General features: G+C 38.3%; 6 protein-coding genes across 6 annotated transcripts; 4 read left to right on the top strand and 2 right to left on the bottom strand.

Annotated features, from left to right (window-relative positions):
* Window positions 1-1,102: 1,102 nt before the first annotated feature.
* Window positions 1,103-1,576, top strand: GCK72_025691 (uncharacterized protein; the record flags this gene model as incomplete). Its single annotated transcript, XM_003106245.2, has 2 exons — window positions 1,103-1,185; window positions 1,234-1,576. 2 exons carry the CDS (start codon window positions 1,103-1,105, stop codon window positions 1,574-1,576), a joined length of 426 nt encoding a protein of 141 aa, XP_003106293.2.
* Window positions 1,577-5,703: 4,127 nt separating this feature from the next.
* GCK72_025690 (uncharacterized protein) lies at window positions 5,704-6,429 on the top strand (the record flags this gene model as incomplete). The annotated part of the gene is made up of 2 exons (XM_003106122.2): window positions 5,704-5,940; window positions 6,055-6,429. 2 exons carry the CDS (start codon window positions 5,704-5,706, stop codon window positions 6,427-6,429), a joined length of 612 nt encoding a protein of 203 aa, XP_003106170.1.
* Window positions 6,430-10,541: 4,112 nt separating this feature from the next.
* GCK72_025689 (uncharacterized protein) lies at window positions 10,542-10,976 on the bottom strand (the record flags this gene model as incomplete). The annotated part of the gene is made up of 2 exons (XM_053736446.1): window positions 10,542-10,821; window positions 10,966-10,976. 2 exons carry the CDS (start codon window positions 10,974-10,976, stop codon window positions 10,542-10,544), a joined length of 291 nt encoding a protein of 96 aa, XP_053580012.1.
* Window positions 10,977-17,113: 6,137 nt separating this feature from the next.
* Window positions 17,114-19,465, top strand: GCK72_025688 (uncharacterized protein; the record flags this gene model as incomplete). The annotated part of the gene is made up of 8 exons (XM_053736445.1): window positions 17,114-17,333; window positions 17,381-17,443; window positions 17,592-17,680; window positions 18,085-18,222; window positions 18,324-18,470; window positions 18,516-18,680; window positions 18,726-18,890; window positions 19,043-19,465. The coding sequence occupies 8 exons, from the start codon at window positions 17,114-17,116 to the stop codon at window positions 19,463-19,465; spliced, it is 1,410 nt and encodes a 469-aa protein (XP_053580011.1).
* A 3,563-nt stretch (window positions 19,466-23,028) lies between these two features.
* On the bottom strand, window positions 23,029-23,487 carry GCK72_025687 (uncharacterized protein; the record flags this gene model as incomplete). The annotated part of the gene is made up of 1 exon (XM_003106162.2): window positions 23,029-23,487. The coding sequence occupies one exon, from the start codon at window positions 23,485-23,487 to the stop codon at window positions 23,029-23,031; it is 459 nt and encodes a 152-aa protein (XP_003106210.2).
* On the top strand, window positions 23,044-23,511 carry GCK72_025686 (uncharacterized protein; the record flags this gene model as incomplete). The annotated part of the gene is made up of 1 exon (XM_053736444.1): window positions 23,044-23,511. The coding sequence occupies one exon, from the start codon at window positions 23,044-23,046 to the stop codon at window positions 23,509-23,511; it is 468 nt and encodes a 155-aa protein (XP_053580010.1).
* Window positions 23,512-23,994: the final 483 nt, after the last annotated feature.

The following is a 23,994-nucleotide window of genomic DNA, read 5'->3' as shown; positions in this document are numbered from 1 at the left end:
CGGAAACAGTTCCCAATAAAGCACTCCATGAACAGACCACCAGACGGAGAGCACTATTTTCTTAGGGTGTATCTCCTGTTTGACGACATCCTCTTGCTGTTTATCAGCATCAACCCACTGGGCTCTCCTGTGGTGGTTTTCGTATAAGACCCACTTCTCGTCCGACGTAACCAAATGATCCAGCCAGTTGAAATTAGGATGGTGGGTTAGAAGATGCAGTGACATGTCCACTCGGCGCTCAAGGTCAAAGTTAGACAATTTGTGTGGTATCCATCTTCCCATTTTTTTTAACTTGCCAAGAGCTCCCAGTCATCTTTCTACCGCAGAGTGAGTAGAGCACATTACTGTTTCCAGTTAACGAATGGATTGAAGTGGGTCACTTTCCACTACCTCCCGTAACTTGTCAATGTCGAACTCCACTGGTCTTCCAGAACGTGTTGCTTCGGTCAAAGAAAAATCATTATTTTTGAAACGATGGACCTAACGGCTAATTGTCTGCCGTTGAGGGGCAATATCCTTTTAAACTTCAACCATACGTTCTTCAATCTCAGTGATTTTGGAGTTAGATAGAAACAAAAATAAAATGACATGACGAATATGAAGTCGGTCGGGGACAAAGATTGGTGCCGCGTTCATTGAGAGAAGGCAGCCATAAGAAATGAATGATATTGTCAATACACCCGACGTCTTATATAATGGAAAACATGCACTATTTGGTTTGATTCTCGCTCTCTGTCCTATAGCAGATTAACAAAACTATGTTCGAAAACTTTTGGGACAACCTAATATAAGAACTGAGTTTTCATGCCAGATCAAAAGTGAAAGGCTAATTTTGCGTTGGACGATCCACCTCTTTGAAATCAAACAATTGGCATGTGTGCTTAATGATTAATTTTCTAAATTTCCCTTTTCTGACTTCCCAATGTAAATAATAGTTTTGAATAGGGATACTTTTAGGATCAAACACCTGATTCTCCCCCGGCTTTGACAAATTAGCAGATCAGTTCACTTTTTGCGAACAGTTGAATAAACATCCACATGGTTTCCATAAAAGTTGAGGTGTCGTTGAGTGAATTATCGGATTCATTCCTTCACTCAAAAAATGCATTTCTCAATCTACCATTCTGTTGCTATTCTTGCCGTTCTTGTCGCCGGCGCTGAAATGTGTTCGGACCTTAATCCCAGGTAAAACATCTTCTTCGTCAGCAAAAAAACCAAAAAATACTATTTCAGCTGTCCCAACTGGGTGGCAAACGGCTTCTGCACCTCCACATTCTACACTGACGCTCAAAAAACCCAATACTGTCCAGCTTCATGCGGATTGTGTTCTGGTGTCAGCAGTACTGACGCCTCCGCCTCAACCGCTTCTTCTTCATCATCTGGAGTTTGTGTTGACAATGCTAGCAATTGCAAAACTTGGAATGATAATGGTTTCTGCGATTCTACTTTCTACACAACTCAACAAAAAAAGCAATACTGTGGATACACATGCAATTTGTGCAATTCGGATTCTCTAACCACTGTTGGAGGAGCTTCCGACTCCACAACTCAAGCGACTGCTACGACCAGCGCTTAATTGTTTCGAATATTATTGTTGATGTAATAAATGTAGCTTCATAAAGATACTTATGAAAATTGAGGTTAATTACAGTACTGTGAAAAAAGGTTCGAACTTCAGCGGTTTTCATCTGAAATTGTTCACCTTTCAGAAAATGTCATGGTAATTTTTATGGTCACACCTAGTAGGTTTTTAATCAATTCTCTATATTAAAAGTAGAACATATTTTTGTAGTTGTTAACTTCTTTTTACGGAAACTCCCTAGCAAAAAACGCCTCGACAAAGTAATTTCTCCCTATGTTAAATCGACCAATTTCAGTGCAAAATACTGTGTATTTTAAGCTGCTGTCTTAAAAAGACCATAATTCTTTAAGGAGTTCCCGTACAAAAAAGCGTCAAGCACAAAAACGGAGCTCTGCTCTTAATCTGCATGATTGAGAAAAATCAAAGTTAGAAATTTTTTACTGAAAACGACCAAGATTCGTATCCTTTTGCATAATACTGTAAGTTGTGCTGATAACAAGAAACACACTACTTACCCTAATTTAAGGACGTAGGACGAAATTTCCTGATTAATTATTCATTAGTCGATATAACAATACACTAAGCACCTAAACTGCCGTTGAAACTAGAAATTTACATTTCATACATGCTACCGTTGTTTCTTTTTCAAAGAATAACGTCCCTCTGTAAAGTTTGCCTAATCCTAGACGTGTTCTATTTTGTCTGCATGAATAAACGTCGAAAGGCTTTCAGAGTGGCTCTCTGTGGAAAAAAAGTTTTTTTTTTCTTCCTCTTTTTTTGTTGTTTTCGTTTTGAAAAATTTTCTGGAACGCGTGACACTGAGATAAGAATTTGACGAAGAGTTGTTTTACTTCCGTTTTTAAAGTCTGATATTCCCAAAAAGTTGCATGGGGTACCTAAAAAATCCTTCATCACACAAATGCCAATGCCCTTGTGAATCTGAATGTGAGCCAGCTGCTATTCTTATTTGCGTAATTAGGACTGAAGGATAGGAATATGAGACATCCTCAGTTTTTTCCTATGATGATGCAACCGTGGCCTCTTCAAACAAATGTGGCCTAGATGCCTGACGCAATAATACCACTACAGGTGTGTTTTAGGACCTTTCTCCATCTGCTCAGGAATTATGACGCCATTCACGAAGGTTACGACCATTGTCGGTAGATGGGGAAAGGTTCCATCTTACCACCTGCTGCGTAGGTGACAATCCATTCAGTGTAAACCTCATTTGTTCAGGACGCATGAGTTCTCAAGTAGAAGAAGGAGAAGGAAGCAGACAAAGACAAAAGGAGAAGAAAGAAGTGGAGATAATTGGAGAGTGTGATGTGTTAATTATATGAGTGTTGTGGTTCGGACAGGATTCGGCGGTTTGGTTACTTTGAGGAAGGATAAAAATCAGTCAGAAAAATGTTTGTAGTAGGACAAGATGCTAAAAATTTGGATATCAGGCATCTCAAGATAAAAATTTTGCGTTGGCTCACAATTCTTCTGACGATAGTTCTATATTTGAAGAACGAAATCGTACAGAATTGTCCATAAGTACAATTAAATTACTGTACTTTTCTTATCCAGCAATAATTGTTCAAGTAAGCACCCAGTTTTGATTACTATCAAGAAAAATAAGTAGTACAAGATTTACTACATTTTCCCATCTCTCTTATCTGCCCATCATATCTCTTATCCGCCAATCAACCCGCAAACATTTTCCCATTCCAATTAGAACACATTCTCAATCATTAGCTGTTTCCAAATCATCTTTTATCTTCTCCAAAAATCTTCCCCATTTTCTACTACTTGATGGATTAACACTCCCACACCCATATTCGCAAGGCCGTGTGTGTTGGGTATTGCAAATTTCCGAATTTCAAATTCCGATTGAGAATGAAATATCCAATGGGTGATCGATGTACACTGCTTGATTATCTTCTGGTTTACTTCTCTCGCCATTTTTATCCGTGACGTCAGAGACATTGATTGACTAAACGTAAAAAGGAAAAGAATTGGATGGTGTTGCGTCAGAAACGGGAAGTGTGTTGCATCAAACAAATAATGTTGGCAGTGTGCCAAGATTGCAAGAGCATATGGTTTTTGATAAAAACTTGGCACGCTGCCAACAAAACAGGAGCGGCTTCGTCGTTGGGTCAATCGCATATTTTGATTAATAGGTGGTACGGACCATTTGATTGCTACTGGCAGGTGCACATCTGAGCACATCTGTTGATTGACGGAGGGCAGTAAAATGGTCCTGCTGGCACTGTGCCAAATGGGAAAATGATAGACATATTTAAAAATTCAAAACAAAGAAAGACCAGACACACTAATTTGAATAAGAAGGAAGAAGGTCTGAGGGTAATTAGATGGAAACGGATATATCACAATTCAGATAAAGAAATAGAAATTTACTTACAAAGCACAGTATCATATCATCAAAAAATGAAAATCATGTGAAATACTAATGCTACTTACAGTAGAAAGCGATTTTTTCTTTTCAACCTCAATTCCACTACACACGACATGAGATAGATCTTCATTCCGACCAGCGACGAGAGAAACCCTTCAAACGTGCAACCGATAATTTATGTCAAAAGCATCTCATTGAATAAGATATGCCTTGGTTGAAAACGTCTTATATCGATAGAAGTTCATTGAATAAAAAAAAGAGTTTTATACTGAAAGTTGTTGATAGCAGATAGCGAAAACTTGTGTGAGTTTGTTACACTGATCAAGGATATTGGTCAGATCTATTACAAATCTATTTTATATGACATTCCGACCAGAGTTGTGCGGAACTGATTTTTTCTAAAACGGAAGTCGGAAGTCGAAAGTGATTTTTTTTATCCGGAAGTCGGAATTCCGCGCAACTCTGATTCCGATGTTCGAGTCAGTGAAAACTACTAATCTGGTTGAAACTCAACGTGTGAACCACTTTTTTGTAATTGTCCAGAGCAGTGGGTTCAGTAACACCTCAATTAATTATCCCAAATTAGGCCAATTCAAACTTTTCAGAATCATAATTCATGGTTATGGTATCCGTTTCGCAAACTTTCCGTTCCGCATCCGTTCTTCAAGAAACATCGCGCAAAACCATTCGCATTTGAAAATGTTGACTCAGCTTCCTTTTCGAACAGATTGACAAACAACTGACCGTTTCTGATTTACGGACTAAAACGGACTGTCTCAACCGATCTATTTTCCAGACAATTCATTTTTTCTAGGAACAATTCTGAAAACATTAGCAGGCTTGCCGAAATAACCAGGAAGTAGCGATGTGTGTGGCGACAAAGTCAAAAAATTGTGTTGACTGAAAATTTCCGCAAATCTTGATAATAATTGATTCCTTAGATGCTTAATCATAAGAGTGCATCTCTAGAACACGAGTTTTGATGAAAAAAACCTTTTGGTTCAGTTTTTCATATTCTGAAATGGCGTGTTCTTTGAACAACGAGTGGTGAAGTCGAAAACAACCACTTTTTTCACAAAGACGCGTCGGGGTTTGAAACGTTATATCTCGCCACAGGATTATCCAAATTTCAAGACTGTTAGGTTTTTTGAAAGCGGAAGAGCTGGGGAACAAAATGGTATAAAAATTTCTTCAGGTTGTCGCTGGAAATGTAGAGAAATTTTAAGCCAAAGTTGGAGTTAAGAGTTAGATTTTCAATCCAACTTGATTTTCTCGCTGAAAATTAACTGAAAATTTTATAAATTTTATATGAGCATGTCAGAAATGTCTTTGGCTTTTCAAATATCAACATTAGATTTTGATAAATCCATCTTCTGAAATGATATCTCTCTTTAACTGCGATCAAGTCAAATAAAATTCTGAATCTTCACTTTGATCGCGTCTATCTTACTCATACCTTACCGATTTTTCTCGGATTTTTGATATGTTTGAGATAAAATACTGTACTACAACTTATAATTCACAATTTTCAGCCAAAATCTGTTTTACCTATAGAAAAGGCCGCCTACTGGAAGCCTATACTTTCCTCGGCCTGCTCACTATTCGGAGGGAGGCGGGGTGAGTGAAGTGTGTCCCGACAGGGTGGTAGCCGCACGCTCATATAGCAGAGGGAGGGTTTGATCCGGTCATCACTTCTCAGTGTAAAAACTCTCAACCAACAATGTCCGACTCCGCTCAAGTTTCTGTTGCTGCTCCAGCGGCCGCTGCCGCCAAGGCCAAGCCAGCTAAGGCCAAGGGAACCAAGGTTGCCAAGGCTAAGGCCCCAGTTGCTCATCCACCATACATCAACATGATCAAGCAGGCCATCAAGGAGCTCAAGGATCGCAAGGGAGCTTCCAAGCAAGCAATCCTCAAGTTCATCTCTCAAAACTTCAAGCTCGGAGACAACGTCATCCAAGTAAGTATCTTTTCTTTTTTCTCTAGTTTTACTTTATTTTAGTCTTTACTTAGTCTCTCTAGCTAATTAACAAAATTTCCCTCTAAACATTTTCCTAATCAATCCTTCTTCCAGATCAACGCTCACCTTCGTCAAGCCCTCAAGCGCGGAGTCACCAGCAAGGCCCTCATCCAATCCGCCGGTGCAGGAGCCAACGGACGTTTCCGTGTCCCAGAGAAGGCCGCCGCCGAGAAGAAGCCAGCCGCAGCCAAGAAGCCAGCCGCCAAGAAGCCAGCCGCCAAGAAGGCCGCCACTGGAGAGAAGAAGGCTAAGAAGCCAGCAGCAGCCAAGAAGCCAGCCGCCAAGAAAGCCGCTACCGGAGAGAAGAAGGCCAAGAAGCCGAAGTCGCCAAAGAAGGTCGCCAAGCCAGCTGCCAAGAAGGCCGCCAAATCTCCAGCCAAGAAAGCCGCACCAAAGAAGGCCGCCGCCAAGCCAGCCAAGAAAGCTTAAATAATCCCCCTCTCTTGACTTCTATATACTATCCCTACCTCCCGTCAATTGTATTGATATAATGGATCTCCTTCTCTCTTTATAACCCCTCCTGTAAGCACATATTGTGCTGAACTCATGCTGGTATATTGTATTTAATCGCATCTCTTCTTTTTCAAGTAATTCTGGCGTTGAACGTCCTCAATAAATAATTATAAATTTAAAAACTGTGTTCGTGTTCTTTTTTTCTTCTCAAAGTTTCAGGAACCAAAATTTCAGAAGACTCAGAACTTCTTCCTAGGTGTCTTTTCCAGATTTCCCACTTTCGCAAATCTTCCTTGAAAACTTCGTCTAGTGGTTTATTGATCAAACTGGTCGCCTAGCACAAACATACGAGTCACATGTTATTAGGTATCATCAATCGACGGGGGGTGTTGGCAATGTTGGCAGTGTGCCAACCATTGACAACCGCAGGACGGTTTGGCACGCTGCCAGGTTTTTTGCGTAATCGGTCAGCTACGCATTCACCCAACTGACGCGCAGTGCGCTCCGAGTGACCTCTTCAGAATGTGGATGACGGTGAGACCGAGGAAATAGTGAAGGATGGAGGAGAGAGCGGAGAAGAAGGAAGAATACACGTTCGGTTTATTGGGAATAGACAATCCAACGACGAGTGGAACGGGTTGGACACAAAGAAATTTCCGACGGAATGAGATTAGAATTAAGATCCTCTTATGAGAGAATAATGGCTTGCGACATAAAGGAAAAGAAGCCCTAAAATTTTAATAGGGCAAAGATTTTATTAGTCTGCGTATAGAAACGTTTTACTATGAAAGTAAAAAAAACAACTTTTTGCATTTAACACTATGTTACCTCAACAGTTTTTTGGGTAACATTTTGTAAGCAGCAAATGCTAAATTGGGGTTATTATGGTTAAGCACAAAAATTTAATCAACTAATGTGTCAAACATCATACATTTTCGTTGTGTAGTTCTAAACAGATAGTTATCCAAGAAAAACACAGTACGTCTACAGTCCTAACCACTTGTTTCAATGTCAACACAATTGAGGAGACACTTCGACCGATTGGAGTGAATACGGTAGTCTGACCTGATTTTAGTATTTAGTATTTGGTTGTTATTGACATGACTGTCTGGAAATCGAAATAGGTTTTTTGGTATACGAATGTTGTAAATATGGACAAGGAACATTTAAATGAATGTTTTCAACCCATGTAAAAATCCATTAACAACATTTAGAATGGGTGAGAAAAAATGTGTGCAAATACAGCTACCTGTAAGGATTTTGAGAGTATTCTGTTCATCATTGCTCAGCAACAAACCAGTATTATGCAAAAACATAGCTTCATAAAGAAACAGACAATAAATTTCATGTTTTCATATTTTTATCTCAGTTGAAGACTTTAGAAATCTGCGAAACCACACAAACAATCAAAGTCATATTACAGTGATGAGCTCGATAAGCTGTCTGAACACCGAGCTACCTGAAGTTTGGTTTCGTCTAACGGAGTTTCAGCTGAAAGGTTTTATAGTCACATATAAAGCTACTGAAATGTTTATCCGTACTGCGTCTAAAAATGTTTGAAAACTATTAACTTTGAAACTATTTTTCTAGTTCTGGAACGTTGTTAGCCTCATCTGATCATTTTACATTTTCAAATACCAGGTAGTTATTTTTTTAATACATTTTTTCCACGTGACGGTGATTCGACTAAAGTCATCTTGTACTTTTTTCGAAGCACCTAAAATCAGTTCCGACCTTGTTATTTGTTCAATTCGGTCACACCTAATGAACTATTTATCTTATCAGCAATGTACTTTCTATCACAGGTAAAATGAGTTCCGAGCACATCATTCGTTGTGAAGTTAGTCTGAAACAATGTCTGGAAATCCAACGTTTTTTCTTTTCATTTTTATTCTGATCTGCTACAGTCATAGTGCTCCAACTCGTACAACATCATCCCCTCAAACATGTTCGTGGTTTGAAGATGTTACTACCGATGTTGTCTGCTTTCCAGTAAGTTTAGAAATCATTCTTCATGTTTGTTTCAATTTTTCTTTTCAGGAGTATACCAGTTTTATTAAAAATTTATTCATGATGCAGTGGGGTGATGAAAGCAGGTTGATAAAGTTTCTAAACTCCTGTATTTATGTGACCAATTGCTATAAAAAGTCTGGTTGCGGAAAACTAAAATCCAGTATTCTCGAAACTTGCCACATTCCAATATATGAGCATTCTGATGAATTCCAAAACTGTTCTAAGATTATTCTTTCCGAAGCTCGTGACTGCAGAGATTTTCCCAGTCCATGTGAAATTTTCGGTGAAAACAATTGCGTGAAACCTCTTTATGTGGAAACGTGTGGACACAAAATTTGGACCAAATTTAAAGCAGTGAGATAACTTGACTCTTTTATCATGTGATACTAAAACAAACTTTCAGAATACTCTGTTCGTGAATACATATCTGAACCGCGCCAAGGGTTGTAATTTTGCTCAATTTGAAGATTTATGAAAATTAAAATCAAAAGAATATAGTATTTATGTATGATTTTTTTTGTCTTTTATAAGAAACTATTGTCAAAAAAATATCATTCCTATGTTTAATTATTTTGTGTACAGATCTCTATATGTACATATATGTGCAGTTCTATCGTTAATAATTTTTGTGATCATAATTATTTTTTTCCAAATAAAATATAAATATAGAATTTGAATTGTCACAAGATGACGCAATTGAAAACATTCGGAATTCATGTGATTTTTTTCTCATTCATGTAAAAGTGCATGTTTTGATAAGAAAGTTCCTAAATAATATTTTAAAAAAGAAGATAAGACGTTTCACGAGTTATTCAAAACGTAAAAATAGTAGTTCTGAAGACACAGAACAGTTCGATAAGAAAAATGAACAGATTATGGAGTAAGACAAAAGAACATGAAATTCAGTAGTTGAGATTCTCATAAATTTCATTAGAACACCCCAAAAACTCTCTTTTCCAAACTTACTGCTGAAAAAACTTGTTTTGTATAAACGTCGCTTCACCTGGGCCGACAGAGCCGGGAGAGTGAAGGTATGGAAACTGGCCCCGCTCAGGTCGTAAAAAGTACAGTACCGGTTAAAAGGTTACCAACTTTGGCTGTTCTTGTGTGGAAACCGACCAACTTAGACAGTGTATTTTTGTGTCCCCTGATTGCCCGAAAATTTTCATTTCGTATGAGTTTAACAGAGTCAAAATAACCAGACTTGTCAAAAATCGGCCGGGCCGGATTCAAAAATGGGAACCCGTTTTTACCAAATTTTATTTGAAATTTTTTGAAAAAATAGAGTAAAAATGCTTCAATTATCATACATATTCACATTTTTCAAAAAATTTCAAAAAACTTCCAAAAAAAATTCAACAACTCAAAATGTTTCGAAACGAGCCGAGCGGGCCGGGCCGGGCCGGGCCGAGATTCTTCCTGATTTTGGCCCGGCCCGTGACAAGTCTGAAAATAACACATAAACTGTAGTTGACCATTTTTTGAACACTATCTAAAAGTCACAGGTTGACTAAGCCTTTCTCGCTGTTACCGACTAATTTCAGTGCATATTAGCGAAACTTTGGAGTTTTTCAATTTGACAACCTGTAGGTTTCTAGATAGTGTATGTCCATATGAAGAGTCTGAGACGTCATACAGTTAAAAACAAGTCTACAAACAATATGTGCTTTTTTTTGTTCTGTTCAGCTCAAACAAAATGAAACTCGTCGGCCAATTAGGTGACACCGAAATACACTGTCACAGCTGGTAATTTTCCAATGAAAGGAGGCGTACTGTATATGTTTTACTCAATGCGTTTTCTTTACAGGATTGTTTTTTTATTCTTTCCGAATACTAAATAGATGTGGTAACACAATTTTGTCAATGCGTTTGTCAGTGAATTTCTGAGCATACAGTTTCTTCTTTTCCACTTTTTCCGGGTTTCCTTTTTGAATTCGTGATCTGCAGTGTCTGGAAACCTAACCGCTCCAGGATTTGTTTCCAACAGGTTGACTCAAAATGAAGCTTGCTGAACTTTATTTTTTATTCTATAAACAGAATATGAAGCTGAAATCTTTCACATAAAAACGCATATCCTAATAATATCCATTATAAATGTCGGGACATTCGTAGGAAAAACGAACGATATAATTGAAAAGACCTCTGCAATACCAAGGTCTCTCCATTGGCTCTCGTTTCTTATGAAACCCTAAGTATTCATGTTTTAGTTGTGCCGGATCGAAGTAACGGGCGTCAGGGTCTTCAAAGTAAGGATCCCGGTCGTACATAAATCGACCAGGTTTGAACGGTGCCTGTCCAAACTCAAAGACTCCCCCATAGTCGTAACGATCAAAAGCTCGTTTGAAGTTGGATTTTCTGTAATTAAAACCTTATTAGAGTAAAGCAGATAAGTTTACGTCTGGTGGGACGGATGGACGGTTGTTGTTGGAGGCGTCGAGAGTGGATAGGCCATTATCTGAAATTATTTCATTCTGGAGGTGTCCCAGTATTTAAACTTACGGTAATGGCATGGAAAAAAATTATTCCGAGAACAACTCTGATGATCATTGTTCAGAATTCGGCGCCTAAGAGATGTAGGCTGAAAGAAACAACCGAATAACAAATTTGAGTTCATTTTTCATTAGAGACTTAAAAGATAAGGTATTATTCAATAAAACCAAAAAATGTTGGCAAGAATAAAAAATTGTCGTTCTTCTTTTGAATTCACTCACTAGCTACAGTAACCTAATACCACAGGAAAATTTTTCAGACTTAAATAGTACTGCAGTATTCGAATTGCTGAAAAACTGCAATACACTGTGCATTCTGTGAAAATTTTCCAAAAAAGTACAGTAGGCACTAACAAAGTCTTGACATCACCTCCCAGCAAGTGAAGTGAAGAATAAACCAAAAAAGGACGACATTCCCAAAAAATGAGTCTAGAGTTCAAAAAAATGGGTTTCAATCCCCAAAAGGCGTCCGTACATTCATCAATGTAGCAGTCCGCGTTTTTTTCGGAGAACATAAAAAACTGACTAAGAACTTGAAAACTTCCATCTGTTAAGTACAGCCCCTCTTTTTTCGGTTGTGGGAGGTGGGTACGGTAGAAGCGTCAAAAATTCCCCAAGTCATGAATTCGCTAGGGGGACGGAAGTTTAGATAGACGCGACGGCTATTAATCAAAAAAGTGTCGAAGTCGATTCTAAAGAGAGATACGACTTTGGAATGTTTAGAACAGTGATTATAGAGAGATGAACTAGAAAAAAAAACAATCTTTGAGGTGACTACATATATCATAGTTTTAAAATTTATCACGCCATTTTGGAAAACCGTATCAGAAGACACGTTGCTATGGTGGTTGAGGAAGGTTCTCATTTCACAATCAGTTCATACAGGGTGACAGACAATGATACTTTGGTGTTTGTGTTCTGTAAATGTAATATTTTGCGAAAATATGAAAACATTAACAAGGAAAGTCTAACCATATGAAGAGTCTGAGACGTCATACAGTACCGCTCAAAAAGTTATCAGCGTAGGCTGTTTTCAGTAGAAACTAACCAACTTTGACAGTCTATTTTGGTGTCATCTGGACATCCGATAAACTTAATTTTGTTTGCTGTGAACAGAGCAAAAATAGCTCATCAATTTTTGTAGTTGACCATTTTTTTGTTGAGACCCTATCTCAATGCCATAACTCCCGGGAACTTCTCAGTGCGAGTTAGCAAAATTTCAGAGCTTTTCACTTTGACAACCTGTAACTTCAAGCTGGTGCCGCTACAGAAAATGATCAACTACAACAATGATTCGCTTCTTTTGCTCTGTCCAACCCATACAAAATGAAATTTGTCGGAGAATCAGGTGACTCCGAAATACACAGTCAAAGTTGGTGATTTTTCACTGAAAACAGCCTAAGTTGATAACCTTTTGAGCTCCAATGTAACTCGGCTCGCAGAGACATCTAGCCGGTTTCAACTGCATCAATAGACTCCTCGTAGTCAAAAGTATTTATTACTAAATTTATAGATTGTTCGAAACCCGCGTCTCCAAAGACTTCCCTTTTAAAAACCATTTATGATCTGATTGTGTAATCATTATTATTTCGACTCAGGATACTTCTCAACGTAAAAAACAGTATGTGTGGTGCTCAGTGGTTTGGCCCAAGACAAGTTTCTTTCGTATTCATTTGCCTTTCAATGTCTCTTTCGCTGTTTAAACTGGCTCACAAGTTATGCATTCATGTATTAATGATTGGTATTTAATTAATCGTCCATCTGCATCAAAAAGTCAATTTTACAAAATCAAAGGTTATAAATTTCTTTGACACTTCTCTGCTGAACACCGTCACCTTCCTGTTGACCTATCGTCTTCATTCGCGTCACGGGGCAGGGTTGTCTGAATTCCTCGGTACGTACTTCCGCAAAAAACTGATCATTTTTCATATCATTCGACAGTTGACGTTTCAATAACAATTGAAGGGATAGATCAAATCGACACCCGCATTGAGGGGTGTTCTATAATCATTGAGATCATTCTCAGAAAAAGTCCCCCGCTAGTTTGGTCGCTAACGCTCAGTCTCCGTGAATAAGGACATGTTGTTGGGGAAGGATAGACGTCTTTCGGTTATTTCAAAAAACTTTTTGCATGAGATAAGACACAACACCCAAAAAAAGTTGTCGCGCAAAAAAGTAGTCGCGCATAACTGGGCTGTTATTAGAGATAAGAGACGAATACACCAAATTGGAGGTAAAATTAAAAAATGTTTTCATGTTTCAATGCGCCAAGCTTGTTTGAATATTGAAAATGGATGAATAATTAATTGAAAACCTGGATAAAGAGGAAATAAATTATGTGATTAAATGAGATTTTCCCAATCAAATTACTGAGTGTAAACCAATTTTCCCATTCAAACTTATTTCAGATACTGTATATATTAAATTAATAAAGTTGAGATGAAAGTTTATTGCATTTGATTTTTAAGGTTCTCAATTCTGGATCATCCGGAATACCTTAATACATTTTATTTTGTAGCCAGGCCTTGTTTGACTCGTCATTTCATCATTGAGACCAACCTAATTGCTAATAAGAGAACATTTTGACGTAAGTTGGTAGTGTAAATCCATTCAGTTTTGCAAATATCTCCCGGATTATGCACTTTCAGACCTTTAAAAAAGTACAGAGTTCTCATGATGTCAACGGAAAGCCAACCGCGACAAAAAACGTTAATCCCGGATGGAGCCCTCCCACAGCAGTGTCTAACCGGGACGAGACATTTAATTTCCCCTTCAGTTTTTGCTTCATTTCCTTTTGAACGGAATATTGTTCTTCTTTTCATTTTCTTCATTTTCCATTTTTACACAATCGTCATATACCCTCCCGAAGAAGGATCGACTCGTGATTCTTGTCATACTTTATTTGTTGTGGAGGTACCGGATTCGCGTTTTTCTGCTCAGGGAGGCGGTCCTCAGAGACAGCTTTCTTGGAGGGTGGCGATAACTCGTGGCTGTTTTCTGATTTATGTGATTGAGCTTCTCAAATTGAATACAAATGGAATAATGGTGTCGTCATAACTCTCTCTTACAAAATCACGACCCGACTTTTCCAAAAAGATGACTTACTGACTTTTCTGGCTCACTTATCCTCAAAAACTACAGTAGTACCTTTACAAATTAAAAGTTCTTTATTTCGTGCTCTAAGGCGAACTCCAGACTAACAAACCCCTGTTTATACTCCATATCACTACGCACAATTTTCTTGTCGTTCTTGTCCGGTGCTCAATATTCAACGAGGCGTGAAAATAATTATGATTAAGAATAAAAGTAAGATCCCGGGAGACACATACTGATTATACTAGGCATGTGTTCAAGACTCCGCGTGCCGATAATGTTCACTTTATCCATTGTAGTAACTTATAAGCGCATTCCTAGGACGCTATCAATTGAATGGAACCGAATGCAAAAATAGATTTTCGTGCTCTGAACTGGCCAAATGTTCATTCTATAAAATTTGTATTTCTGCATATAAAATACATTTTGATCTAGTAATTTTCGTTTGGAGCCTTTTTCCAAAATCTCACTGCACTTTGTCATAGTCTGCACTTTGTCATAGAAAAATGAATTCCCACGATTTCAGGTGTCGGTATGGCAAGACGCCCTTCTTTCACATTTGTCTAGGTGATCTTGCTCAGGTCCTCCCCCTCTTGGTCTTTTAGATCTCTCTTTTTTGTAGTCTAGACGTGCAACGAGCAATACTCATTCATGGTGGCCGTGTGACTTTCACATCATCAGGTAGGTGGCTTAATAGTCTACACTTTTTTTAAAGACACGAAACCGCAATACGGGGACCCTGGTCAAATGTTCTTGGAAGGCTGGTCGGTTACTGTAACTGTTGCGCGTTGATGTAGCTGTGAGTCTTCGTTTTCTGAGCAGCTGAGTTTACCCGGAATGTAAAATACATGTAGTATTCGCAGACTACCCCATGAAAAAATGCATACTTACTTTCTCCGGACTGATTATGGTTACAGTATATAAAATAGCGCCTGAATGTGACCACGGTAGAACTTAAGCTATAACAACTTTATTTTCCAGCTTTCACACGTTTCTTAAGTACACTGTAATATATTCCGAAAAATATAACAAAATCAAACAATTATTCTTAAAACATTCAATCATTTCTAATCCCATTTCTTAAATCATTATTATGTGGCTTGGCTAACTGTTCCGTTATGCATCTGATTTCCCATTGCACCGTAAAACGAAACTGTATTATTAAGAATCACTGAACACATTTTATGATCATGTAATTTTACTGTTCTTATCAGATACAGTTTATGATTTTCAGAAAAACTTTATATTTTTCAGTAAAAAATGCTCTTAAATGTTTTTATCGTTTCATTTCTGTGGTCATTATCAAATATGTTTTTTGCCCAGTGTTGTGTTGATTACTTATTTAAATTACCTCGTTTAAATTTTTTATTTTTCACTTACAAAACTCAGCCGATAGGCTCATGATTTCACGTTTCCTCCACAAACAAACTTTATATTCTTTTAAAAGAGAAAATGTTTTCAAATGTTGAGCTTCCTTGCGCAAAACCTCCCAAGCAGCAAACATGTTTTATAAACTGAGTTTGAGATATCAAAATTATTCAAACATAAGATTAACCAGCATTTTTGAATCGTAGAAAACATATGGCCGATGTAAGTAAACATACATCAATGAGAAGGTGTGATCAAATAATTAGAGTTAGAGGAATTCTAGTTCTGAGATCATAATATCAGGTTATAGTGAGGTATACTGTATTTTCATATTTAAGTTCTTGACAACAGATTCACCATCTGGTTATTATTTGTATTCCTGTTATATATACAGCAACTCATTTTTCTCCGATAAAACAACTGTCGGTAGCTTGAATCAGGTTTACGCTAATTATCTCGTTTTTATCTAAAAAATTACCAAAGAAGTCCCAGAGACATGGTCCTTAATAAAAAAGTAGTAAAAAACTAGTAAGTAAGCTTAAATCTCATAGGAATCTTAACTGATTATTCATTCAGTGTAATATGTTCAAATATTACCTGTCAGTTCCCAAAAAAATTATCCTTTATCACTTTACTACCTCAACCAACAGTAGTCCCCGCCTGACAACAATTCAACATAAATTGCATTTTTCGTTTTTGTTATTGCTCTCCCGTTGTCATACGGTAGCTAGCGTACACATAATTATTCTGTTAGATCCGCCTTGTGGTGGGCTCCTAGACCCCGTTTGAGAGAAGGAGCAGCATGTGTGGGCTGTATTTATTCGGCCAGCTCCCGGAGCACCCCACAAATTGCCATCATTCTCACTTGACTCACATTTTGTCAAGACTCCTTTCATTTTTTTCCGGAGCATCCCATTTGTGAAATAAAAGAAATTAACAACGTTTTCTGACAGAAAATGAACCGACGTCCACTCGTCCTCTTTTCTTGATAGAGCCAAAACTAAAAATTCAAGAAAACACTAAAAAGGGGCGGATATCTCTTTTTCTCCTTTTTTGTCCTTTTGTCCCCTTCAGAAGAATAAATGATGAATGAGTCCTCCTCACGGCGATGGGTTCATTCTCATTTTCATCTTGCTCCGTTTGTTTAAATGATGTCCGACTATTTTTTCTTTTTCCCTCATCATCTTCTATCTTCTCTTTTCTTGAAAAAAAGAACATGAGTTAGTCTGGCTTCTTGGAGGGCCATAGCATTCAAAGTGCCATAAATCTGCCCTAATCTCTTTGGTCGCTTTCAACGCACTTTTATTTTTAACATTTTCTCACATGGTGTGATATAAATCCTACTGTAGGGGGTGCAGATTTGTCTTTTTTCTTTTTTCTCACCGCCCGTTTTCTTTCTAATCCCCTGGTGCAGGAAGTCCACATCCCTTTAATATAATTATATACGTACTTGTTACGGGTCGGGCCGGGCCAAAATCAGGAAAAATCTCGGCCCGGCCCGATTTTTGACAAGTATGATTATATAGGTCAAGGAAATCGCGTGTACAGATAAGCCAGTAGAGCTAGGATAAGTACAAGTGTATGTTTTTTTTTAAATTATCTTACATTCGTTCTGTTCAACTTTTTATTTTTTCCGGAAATTTCCCAAATAAATGTTTGATTTCAGTTAGGAACCGCTTAACTCCTTTCAAATCGAAATGAATATCGAGAACGTTCTTTCCTCAACATTTTCGGTGACACCACCAACTTCTCTGCCACCATTCAACTTCAACTCAACATCGATCTCATCGCTCCAAGCACTAACTCCACAGTCTAGCTATTCCAATTCTGCCACCCCGGCAAGCGACTGCTCAAGCTTGAGCCCATCGGGTGGCTTGTCTGAGTGCAATTGGCTCATCAAACCTCCCATATCATTGAGTAAGCGAAAAATGCAAAGAGACATTTTGGAAGGGGTTCTGTTTCAGATGAAGTCATCGCGTCATCCAACTTAGGTGTCCGATCTTTTCCATTCAATGAATCAGCAGCAGGTATGTTTACTGGTCGGTATTGTAGTATGCACTCGTCACTAATCTCAGATTATTTTCACTTTACGGGGTGTCATGTGCACTCTAAGGTAGACGGATTCAGATTCAAATCAAAAATTGAAAAAAATGTATTTGTACCTTTTTACCTCAGGGATCTTTCGGAAGGTACCAACGGACCAGAACAACGTGAATGATCCCGGTGTGCCAATCTGTCAGAAACCACCGCGTCTGACCTGCAACGTATGTTCCTAACCAGGAAAGGTCATGGAGTCAGTCTAGAGTTATAGGACGAGACCTATATCTTTAAAAAGCTGAGAAAACGCTGATTTCAAACATGTGTTTAGTTTTTGCCCTTGAGACCTAGGATTCAAGAAACATTAGGTCAAAGTTCTGAAAAATGACGAATCATTTCTTTTTAACAGAAAACTGCAACAAAATTCAAAAAATTAATAATTATTTGACTTTTTTAACAACGTCGATCTTTTTTTTCTTGAATACCAGACCTCAAGGGCAAAAAGAAAATACATATTTGGAGTCAGCGTATTTTCAGCGTTCTAATGATATTGGGTTTACTACATGACTCCAAACTGGCTCCACGACCTTTCCTAGCAAGCGCGGGACATCTTTTGATTTAATTATTCTAGGGAAAACGAGTCGGGCGTCCACCAGGTACCAACAAAGTGTACCTCAAGAAGCTTGATTCAGTGGTGCAGTGTGATAATGGAGAAGAGGTCCATGAATGTAGATGGAACAGGTGCCACAAAACTTTTACCAATAAAAATGTGAGTTTGATAATTTCATGGACTGCATGTGCTTTACCTTCTAGTTGCTTCTGCTTTCTAACAGTTAATTTTTTTGAATTCGCTTCAACGCTGATTTCCAGGACTTCTATGCACATATGGCACTTCATGTCAACTCTGACACCAGAATTTGTCTCTGGGACGGGTGCGATCGCCCAATGTTCTCAGCATTCTATCAACTAACTGCTCATCTGCGTACTCACACAAAAGAAAAACCACACGAGTGTGATGTTAGTGAAAGTAGAAGAAATCTCACTCACAACTCTGATTTTCAGTGGGAAAACTGTGGAAAGAAGTACAGTCGTAGAGAGAACCTCAAAACTCACCGACGCACTCATACCGGAGAAAAGCCATATGCATGTGATTACGCTGGCTGCTTGAAAAAGTTCAGTAATGCTTCGGACTGCGCTAAGCATAGAAACCGCACCCATTCCTCATTGGTAATAACAAATCCAATTTTAGAAAATCAAGGGAGTTTATTTCAGAAGCCGTATTTCTGTCTTGTGGAAAACTGCGGAAAAAGCTACACCGATCCGTCGTCGCTTAGAAAACATTTCAAAGCTATTCATCCAGACTTGATGCCCAAGTACTCTACAGGACAGTATAGAGCTTACCAGCCAAAAATTCATAGTCACAGGAAAGGAAGCCCGGTAAGTAGCAGCGTTCAGTAGTAATGTAGTAATGCTTGTGTTGTTTTTTGTTACTAACATTACTGTTGTTGTATAGCACTAGAGATGAAACATAGTTTCTTTGAAAAAGCATGCCGGACGATATGTACACACCACATTTCATTGTCTTTGAGGTTCATCAACCAGAGCATCAACTTTCCAGTGCGATGTGTCTCCCAGTATTCAATCCATCTACGCCGTCATCACCAATGATGCCAAACCCATTCCTCTTCCCACCACTGACTCCGTTCCCACTCCTTGCAGCCTCAATGCTCAAAATGCCGTTGCAGAACTCACTGATGCAGAATTCGATGTGTTCTTTCCCTTTTCCCCAAAACCAGATTCTAAGCCAGTGCTACCAGTTCACTTACCAAAAAATACAACAACAAGCCGCCATGATCAATCTTCTGACCCCATTGTTTAACCAAATGACTCTCAACGCTAACAACTTTGTCTCTCCGCTCCCAACTCCACCAGCTGATGTGTCTCCAACCACTATGACTACTGGAGATGAAAACCAGTTTTTCAATTTTGCAGCTAATCCTGTCCACTCTTGAGTATGCGTCACTTTTTTTTGTTATCGCTGATCTTTTTCCAAACTTTTTTTTTCAAAGTTTCCAGCTTTTTTGCTCTCGTTATTTGAAAAAGTGGATAATTTGAATGTACTAACACCAAAATATTTTCCTATTTCCTATTTCTAAGACTATGCAACATTTTCCCTCCTCCACCCTTCCGTTTTTCGAGAAAAAACAAAACTTTTCCTGCTCCACACGTCATCGCTTATATGTCCGTCAACCGCTTTTTTAATAAACCAAATTCTTCCCCCCGTGAAAAAAACCACCATCTAACTTCCTGTGTCTGAGCTTTTTTATTGTTAAACGTCTTTCCCCTCCCACCTTCCTTTTTTCCACTTTCATTCATTATTTATTCAATGAGTAATTCGCATTCCGAAACATCCAATGTTTGAAATTATCTCCCCCTCCCCCCTTCCCCCAAATTCTTCCGGACCCTTTCCAATTTCCATTTTTTAATAGCAACTCATTTCTTTTGTCCTTTTTGGATATGTTAATAAAAAATGCATGCGACGAAAGATGTGTGAGCAAGAAGACAATGAAGGAAGATGATTCACTATTTTGTGTTCCGGTGTCGAGTACTGAGTCAGAAAGCGGACCCGACTGCATAAGTTTTGGGAGCCGTTTGTTTTAGTGGCCAGGAAATACTCGAAAGTGAAATACCAAACTTGTCACAGGCCGGGCGGGCCGGGACGGGCCAAAGTCGGAATTTTTCTGGACTCGGGTGTATGAAATTCGAACATTTAACTTTTGAACTAATTTTTAAATTTTTTTGAACTTTCTCCGAAAAAAATCGAATTTTTTACTATACCTTATAATTCAATCAGAAACTAGGTATGCATCAAGAAATTGGATTTTTTGATGTAAATTGACAAAAATTCGAAAAATTAGTACCTTTTCCTGAAGCCCGAGCCGAAATTTGACAAGTTTGTCAAATTTAAAGAAATCCATCCCCTACATGTTTGTTTACCTTATGATGTTCAAGGAGAGTCAACTCCTCCAAGGTCTCATATACATCAGACAGACCTTCAGATGTTCCTTCCCTTCCCATCATAGTTTTTCACCGCCAATCATTACTCCATGTCAGTTGTCCATGTCTCATTCACATGCTGACCTTCTGATAGATAAAGAAAAAAGGGACGCTGTTGTTTTTCTTTTGAAAGTGCAAACAAACTGGCGAGGAAGTCAAAACTAAGGATTAGGAAAATCTTTGAGAGACAGGTGAGAAATGTCTTTGAATTGGAACGATGGTATCGAGACCTTTTTTCTTTCTTTCTTTCTTCTCGGCCCCCGCAATGGTGGCAACATGTTATCTCATTTTGTGTTGTCTTCAGGCGAGGCGCCTTCAGTGTTGACCTTTCAGTATGCGTGGAATTTTATTTGAATTGTGATGAGAACACTCAAGGCATTGGTGTGGAAAATTGGTAATGTAACTTGTTTGATGTGAAACGGAAACTTAAATCTTTTTCGTTGTGTAAAACATGCAAGATTTGGTAATAGTTGATGAGATTATTTTGGTTCGGAATGTATTGAAAAAAAGCATTCGCGAAAAATTTCGGGAAAAAATAAAACCCAATGATAAGAGCTGCAAAAAAATTCTGGGAACAAACGTCACTGCCCTATCTGTTTTTTGCCTTAGAATTCAAAAATCCACGTGGCTTATCAAATTTCAAATTCCAACCATTATCCGATTATTGTTCCACTAATCCCCTTTAACGTGGTCGGTACGACTCCCAACAATACATCGAATGATTTTAGGTACCTGCCAATCAGAAGTATTCCATTTTCAACATTTTATTGCCTTTTGAATACTCGCCGATAAGAATTGACTGTATTTTTACATTTTTTACGGTTTGTAAATGACATGCGGTAGACATGCCATAGTAAGCGTAATTGAAAAAAAAAATTGTTGCAAATTGTAACAAACATTTTACACCATTCGAAAAGTCACGTGATTTGTTCTTTGTGTGGTTTCCCATGGCGGCGGTCCTCTTCAAATATTGTAACGAACGGAACTAATAGAAGATGTTCAATTACCCATATGATGTGACACAAATCTTCATGTGACAGAGTGTTTATGCTCACAGAATGGCGCCAAATGTTAGAGGAATTTTATTCGTTGGCGCCAAAGTGTTCAATTATTGGTGATAAGAGATTGGCGAGCAAAACAGAAATATATTGTTCCGGTTGTGAAGGTGACGTCACTAATAGAGATATTCCTCATTTTTTCAAATGGCACACCTTATTGTTTTTATGTTTTATTGCTCTTTGAGTTTTCGGTGTCTCAGTCTCAGACATTCCCTATCATATGATCACATCGATTGCGTCGTTTTTCTCTTTCTTTCTCGAGATCAAAAAACCACGGGACCTTCTGACGACCTGTCAAAAGGGCACATGCCGCCCTGTGGTTTTCCTTCCCCCCTCCCGCCATCATCCGTCAACACGGTCATCGGATCGTTGAACTCTTAGAGAGGCAGAGAACATTTGTATTTTAGGAACTATCTTCTTATCAATTTCTCTTGTGACTGACACAGCTGTACTTGTTTACCCACAGATTTTATTATAATATAATCACTTGAACCAAAATTTCAGAATGTTTAGTTATAGACAGCTACAATGATGCTAAATGTTTGTATTTTCCGGCATTTTCAGGAATTGAAGGGAGCGAAGGGAAGAGGCGATGGAAAGATGTAAGGGATTCTAGTAGAGAAGGAGGCTATACAGATTTCTAATCACAGTATATATAAATAAATGAATATATGCATCATCATGAAATCTCAATGTCAGTAAAAGTGTTAGTTTCCCAAAGAATTATAATACCATATCATATTCAAAAAATGAAAATGTGAAAAAAGTCCTGGTTAACCCATGAGTTTTAGGAGTACAATAAATATGGTAATGTGAGGTGATTCGGGGACTGTCGAGGGAATATGATGAATGAGGGATTAGCGAGTAATGGAGCTCGTATAAAGAGTCGGTGAGGACAGAGGTAAAGGTATCAGAATACATTTGAGGAGTGTTTAGGGGTACGCGGACAAAAGTGAACTGGGACAAAAGTGAACGGGGATAGAGGACGGGGAGAGAAAAGAGTTGGCAACGGTTTTCATTGTTGAGTTGGTTTTTGGCGTTGAGGTGTTGTAGATTTGGAGTTAAGGCCGGAGGTTACTGTAATAGAAGAATATATTATATGACAAAGATATTTGTTGAGTACTAGTAGTACCCTACAGGTATGTTTTATATGTAAATCTTGAAACTTGAAACTCGATGCCTAATCCTGTTACCTAACCTCTCATATAAGAGGACTCCTCTTATTAAACGGTTCCCATTGTATTTGCCAATCTTCTGCACTCCTTACAGTATCTTTGAAGAATTGTTCCCACCGCTATGCATATATTACATTATGTACATAGACACATCTACTCCCACAAATTTGCATGGTATAAGAACAATGTGTGTTCAGGGCCAAAAGAACACTCTTTTGCATATAAGTTGTTCTGCAGCTATACTTTTTGCAGTAATACTACTTATACTAACCTTGAGACGATAAATTATTTGAGAACAAGATGGACATTCTCGACGTAGCTGATCAGTTGTCGCAACTTGCGCTCGTTCTCCGCCAACAGCTGTTCGAAAAGGTCATCGCTCATCTCAGCCACTTTTTGTTGTGTTATCGCATCGTTTGTCTGCTGTTCCATTTTTCGGATGACGTCATCATCGACGGCGCTCACGCATTCCTCTACATTCTCGACTTCATCAGAAGAGTCAACCATACCGCCCGAGAATCCATCGTGCATCATCATAAAACAATCCTGATTGTTGTCTTCGTGATGGTTCTGCTCGACCTCTTCGTGATCGCTATCGTCAAATTGATTCTGATGATGATTGCTCCAATGGTGGTAGTTATCTCTCCAGAATCGCTGATCATTCTGGTTTCCATAAGCAATGTTGATTGGCGCGGATTGCATGCGTGGAGAAGAAGCGTCTTCGACTTGTGGTGGACGAGCCATTATGAATTTGATAAAAGTGATTGAAAGAGGGACCCAAACTGTAAAAAAGAAAAAAATAAGAAGATGGTATGATAAGATTGGAAGGGAGAGAGAGGGAAAAGGAGAAAGAGAGAAAAGTAAATTAGTTCACAAACAAGTGGTGGGTGGAGATTATAAATGAAAACACATCTGTTTCAATAAAAGAGATTGACAGAAAAAGAAAGGAACAAGGAATCGACAAAACGACAAAAATAATTTAAAACAAAATACTTGGATTGACAGTTTCCTTTGAACCGAGACAGAAATGAAACGTTTTGTGTAGACTGGTGATGTTGCACGAGACGATAAGTCACATGGTCTAATTTTTCAGAGATCAAGAAGGCACTAGAAACATCTGGTTGGATGGAGATAAGGTAGCGTGAAGATTCGGAAAGTTTCGCCTCTTTTCTAGAAAAGCGTCTTAGAAAGTAAAGAAAGTGCTAATGAAGTTCTGATCATATGGGAAATAGGGAAATAGAGAAGTAAGTA

Source organism: Caenorhabditis remanei, chromosome X (genome assembly GCF_010183535.1).
Source record: "Caenorhabditis remanei strain PX506 chromosome X, whole genome shotgun sequence".
Classification (NCBI taxonomy): Eukaryota; Metazoa; Nematoda; class Chromadorea; order Rhabditida; family Rhabditidae; genus Caenorhabditis; species Caenorhabditis remanei.
Note: the sequence above shows the minus strand (reverse complement) of the source record. Positions and strands in the feature narration are given on the sequence as shown.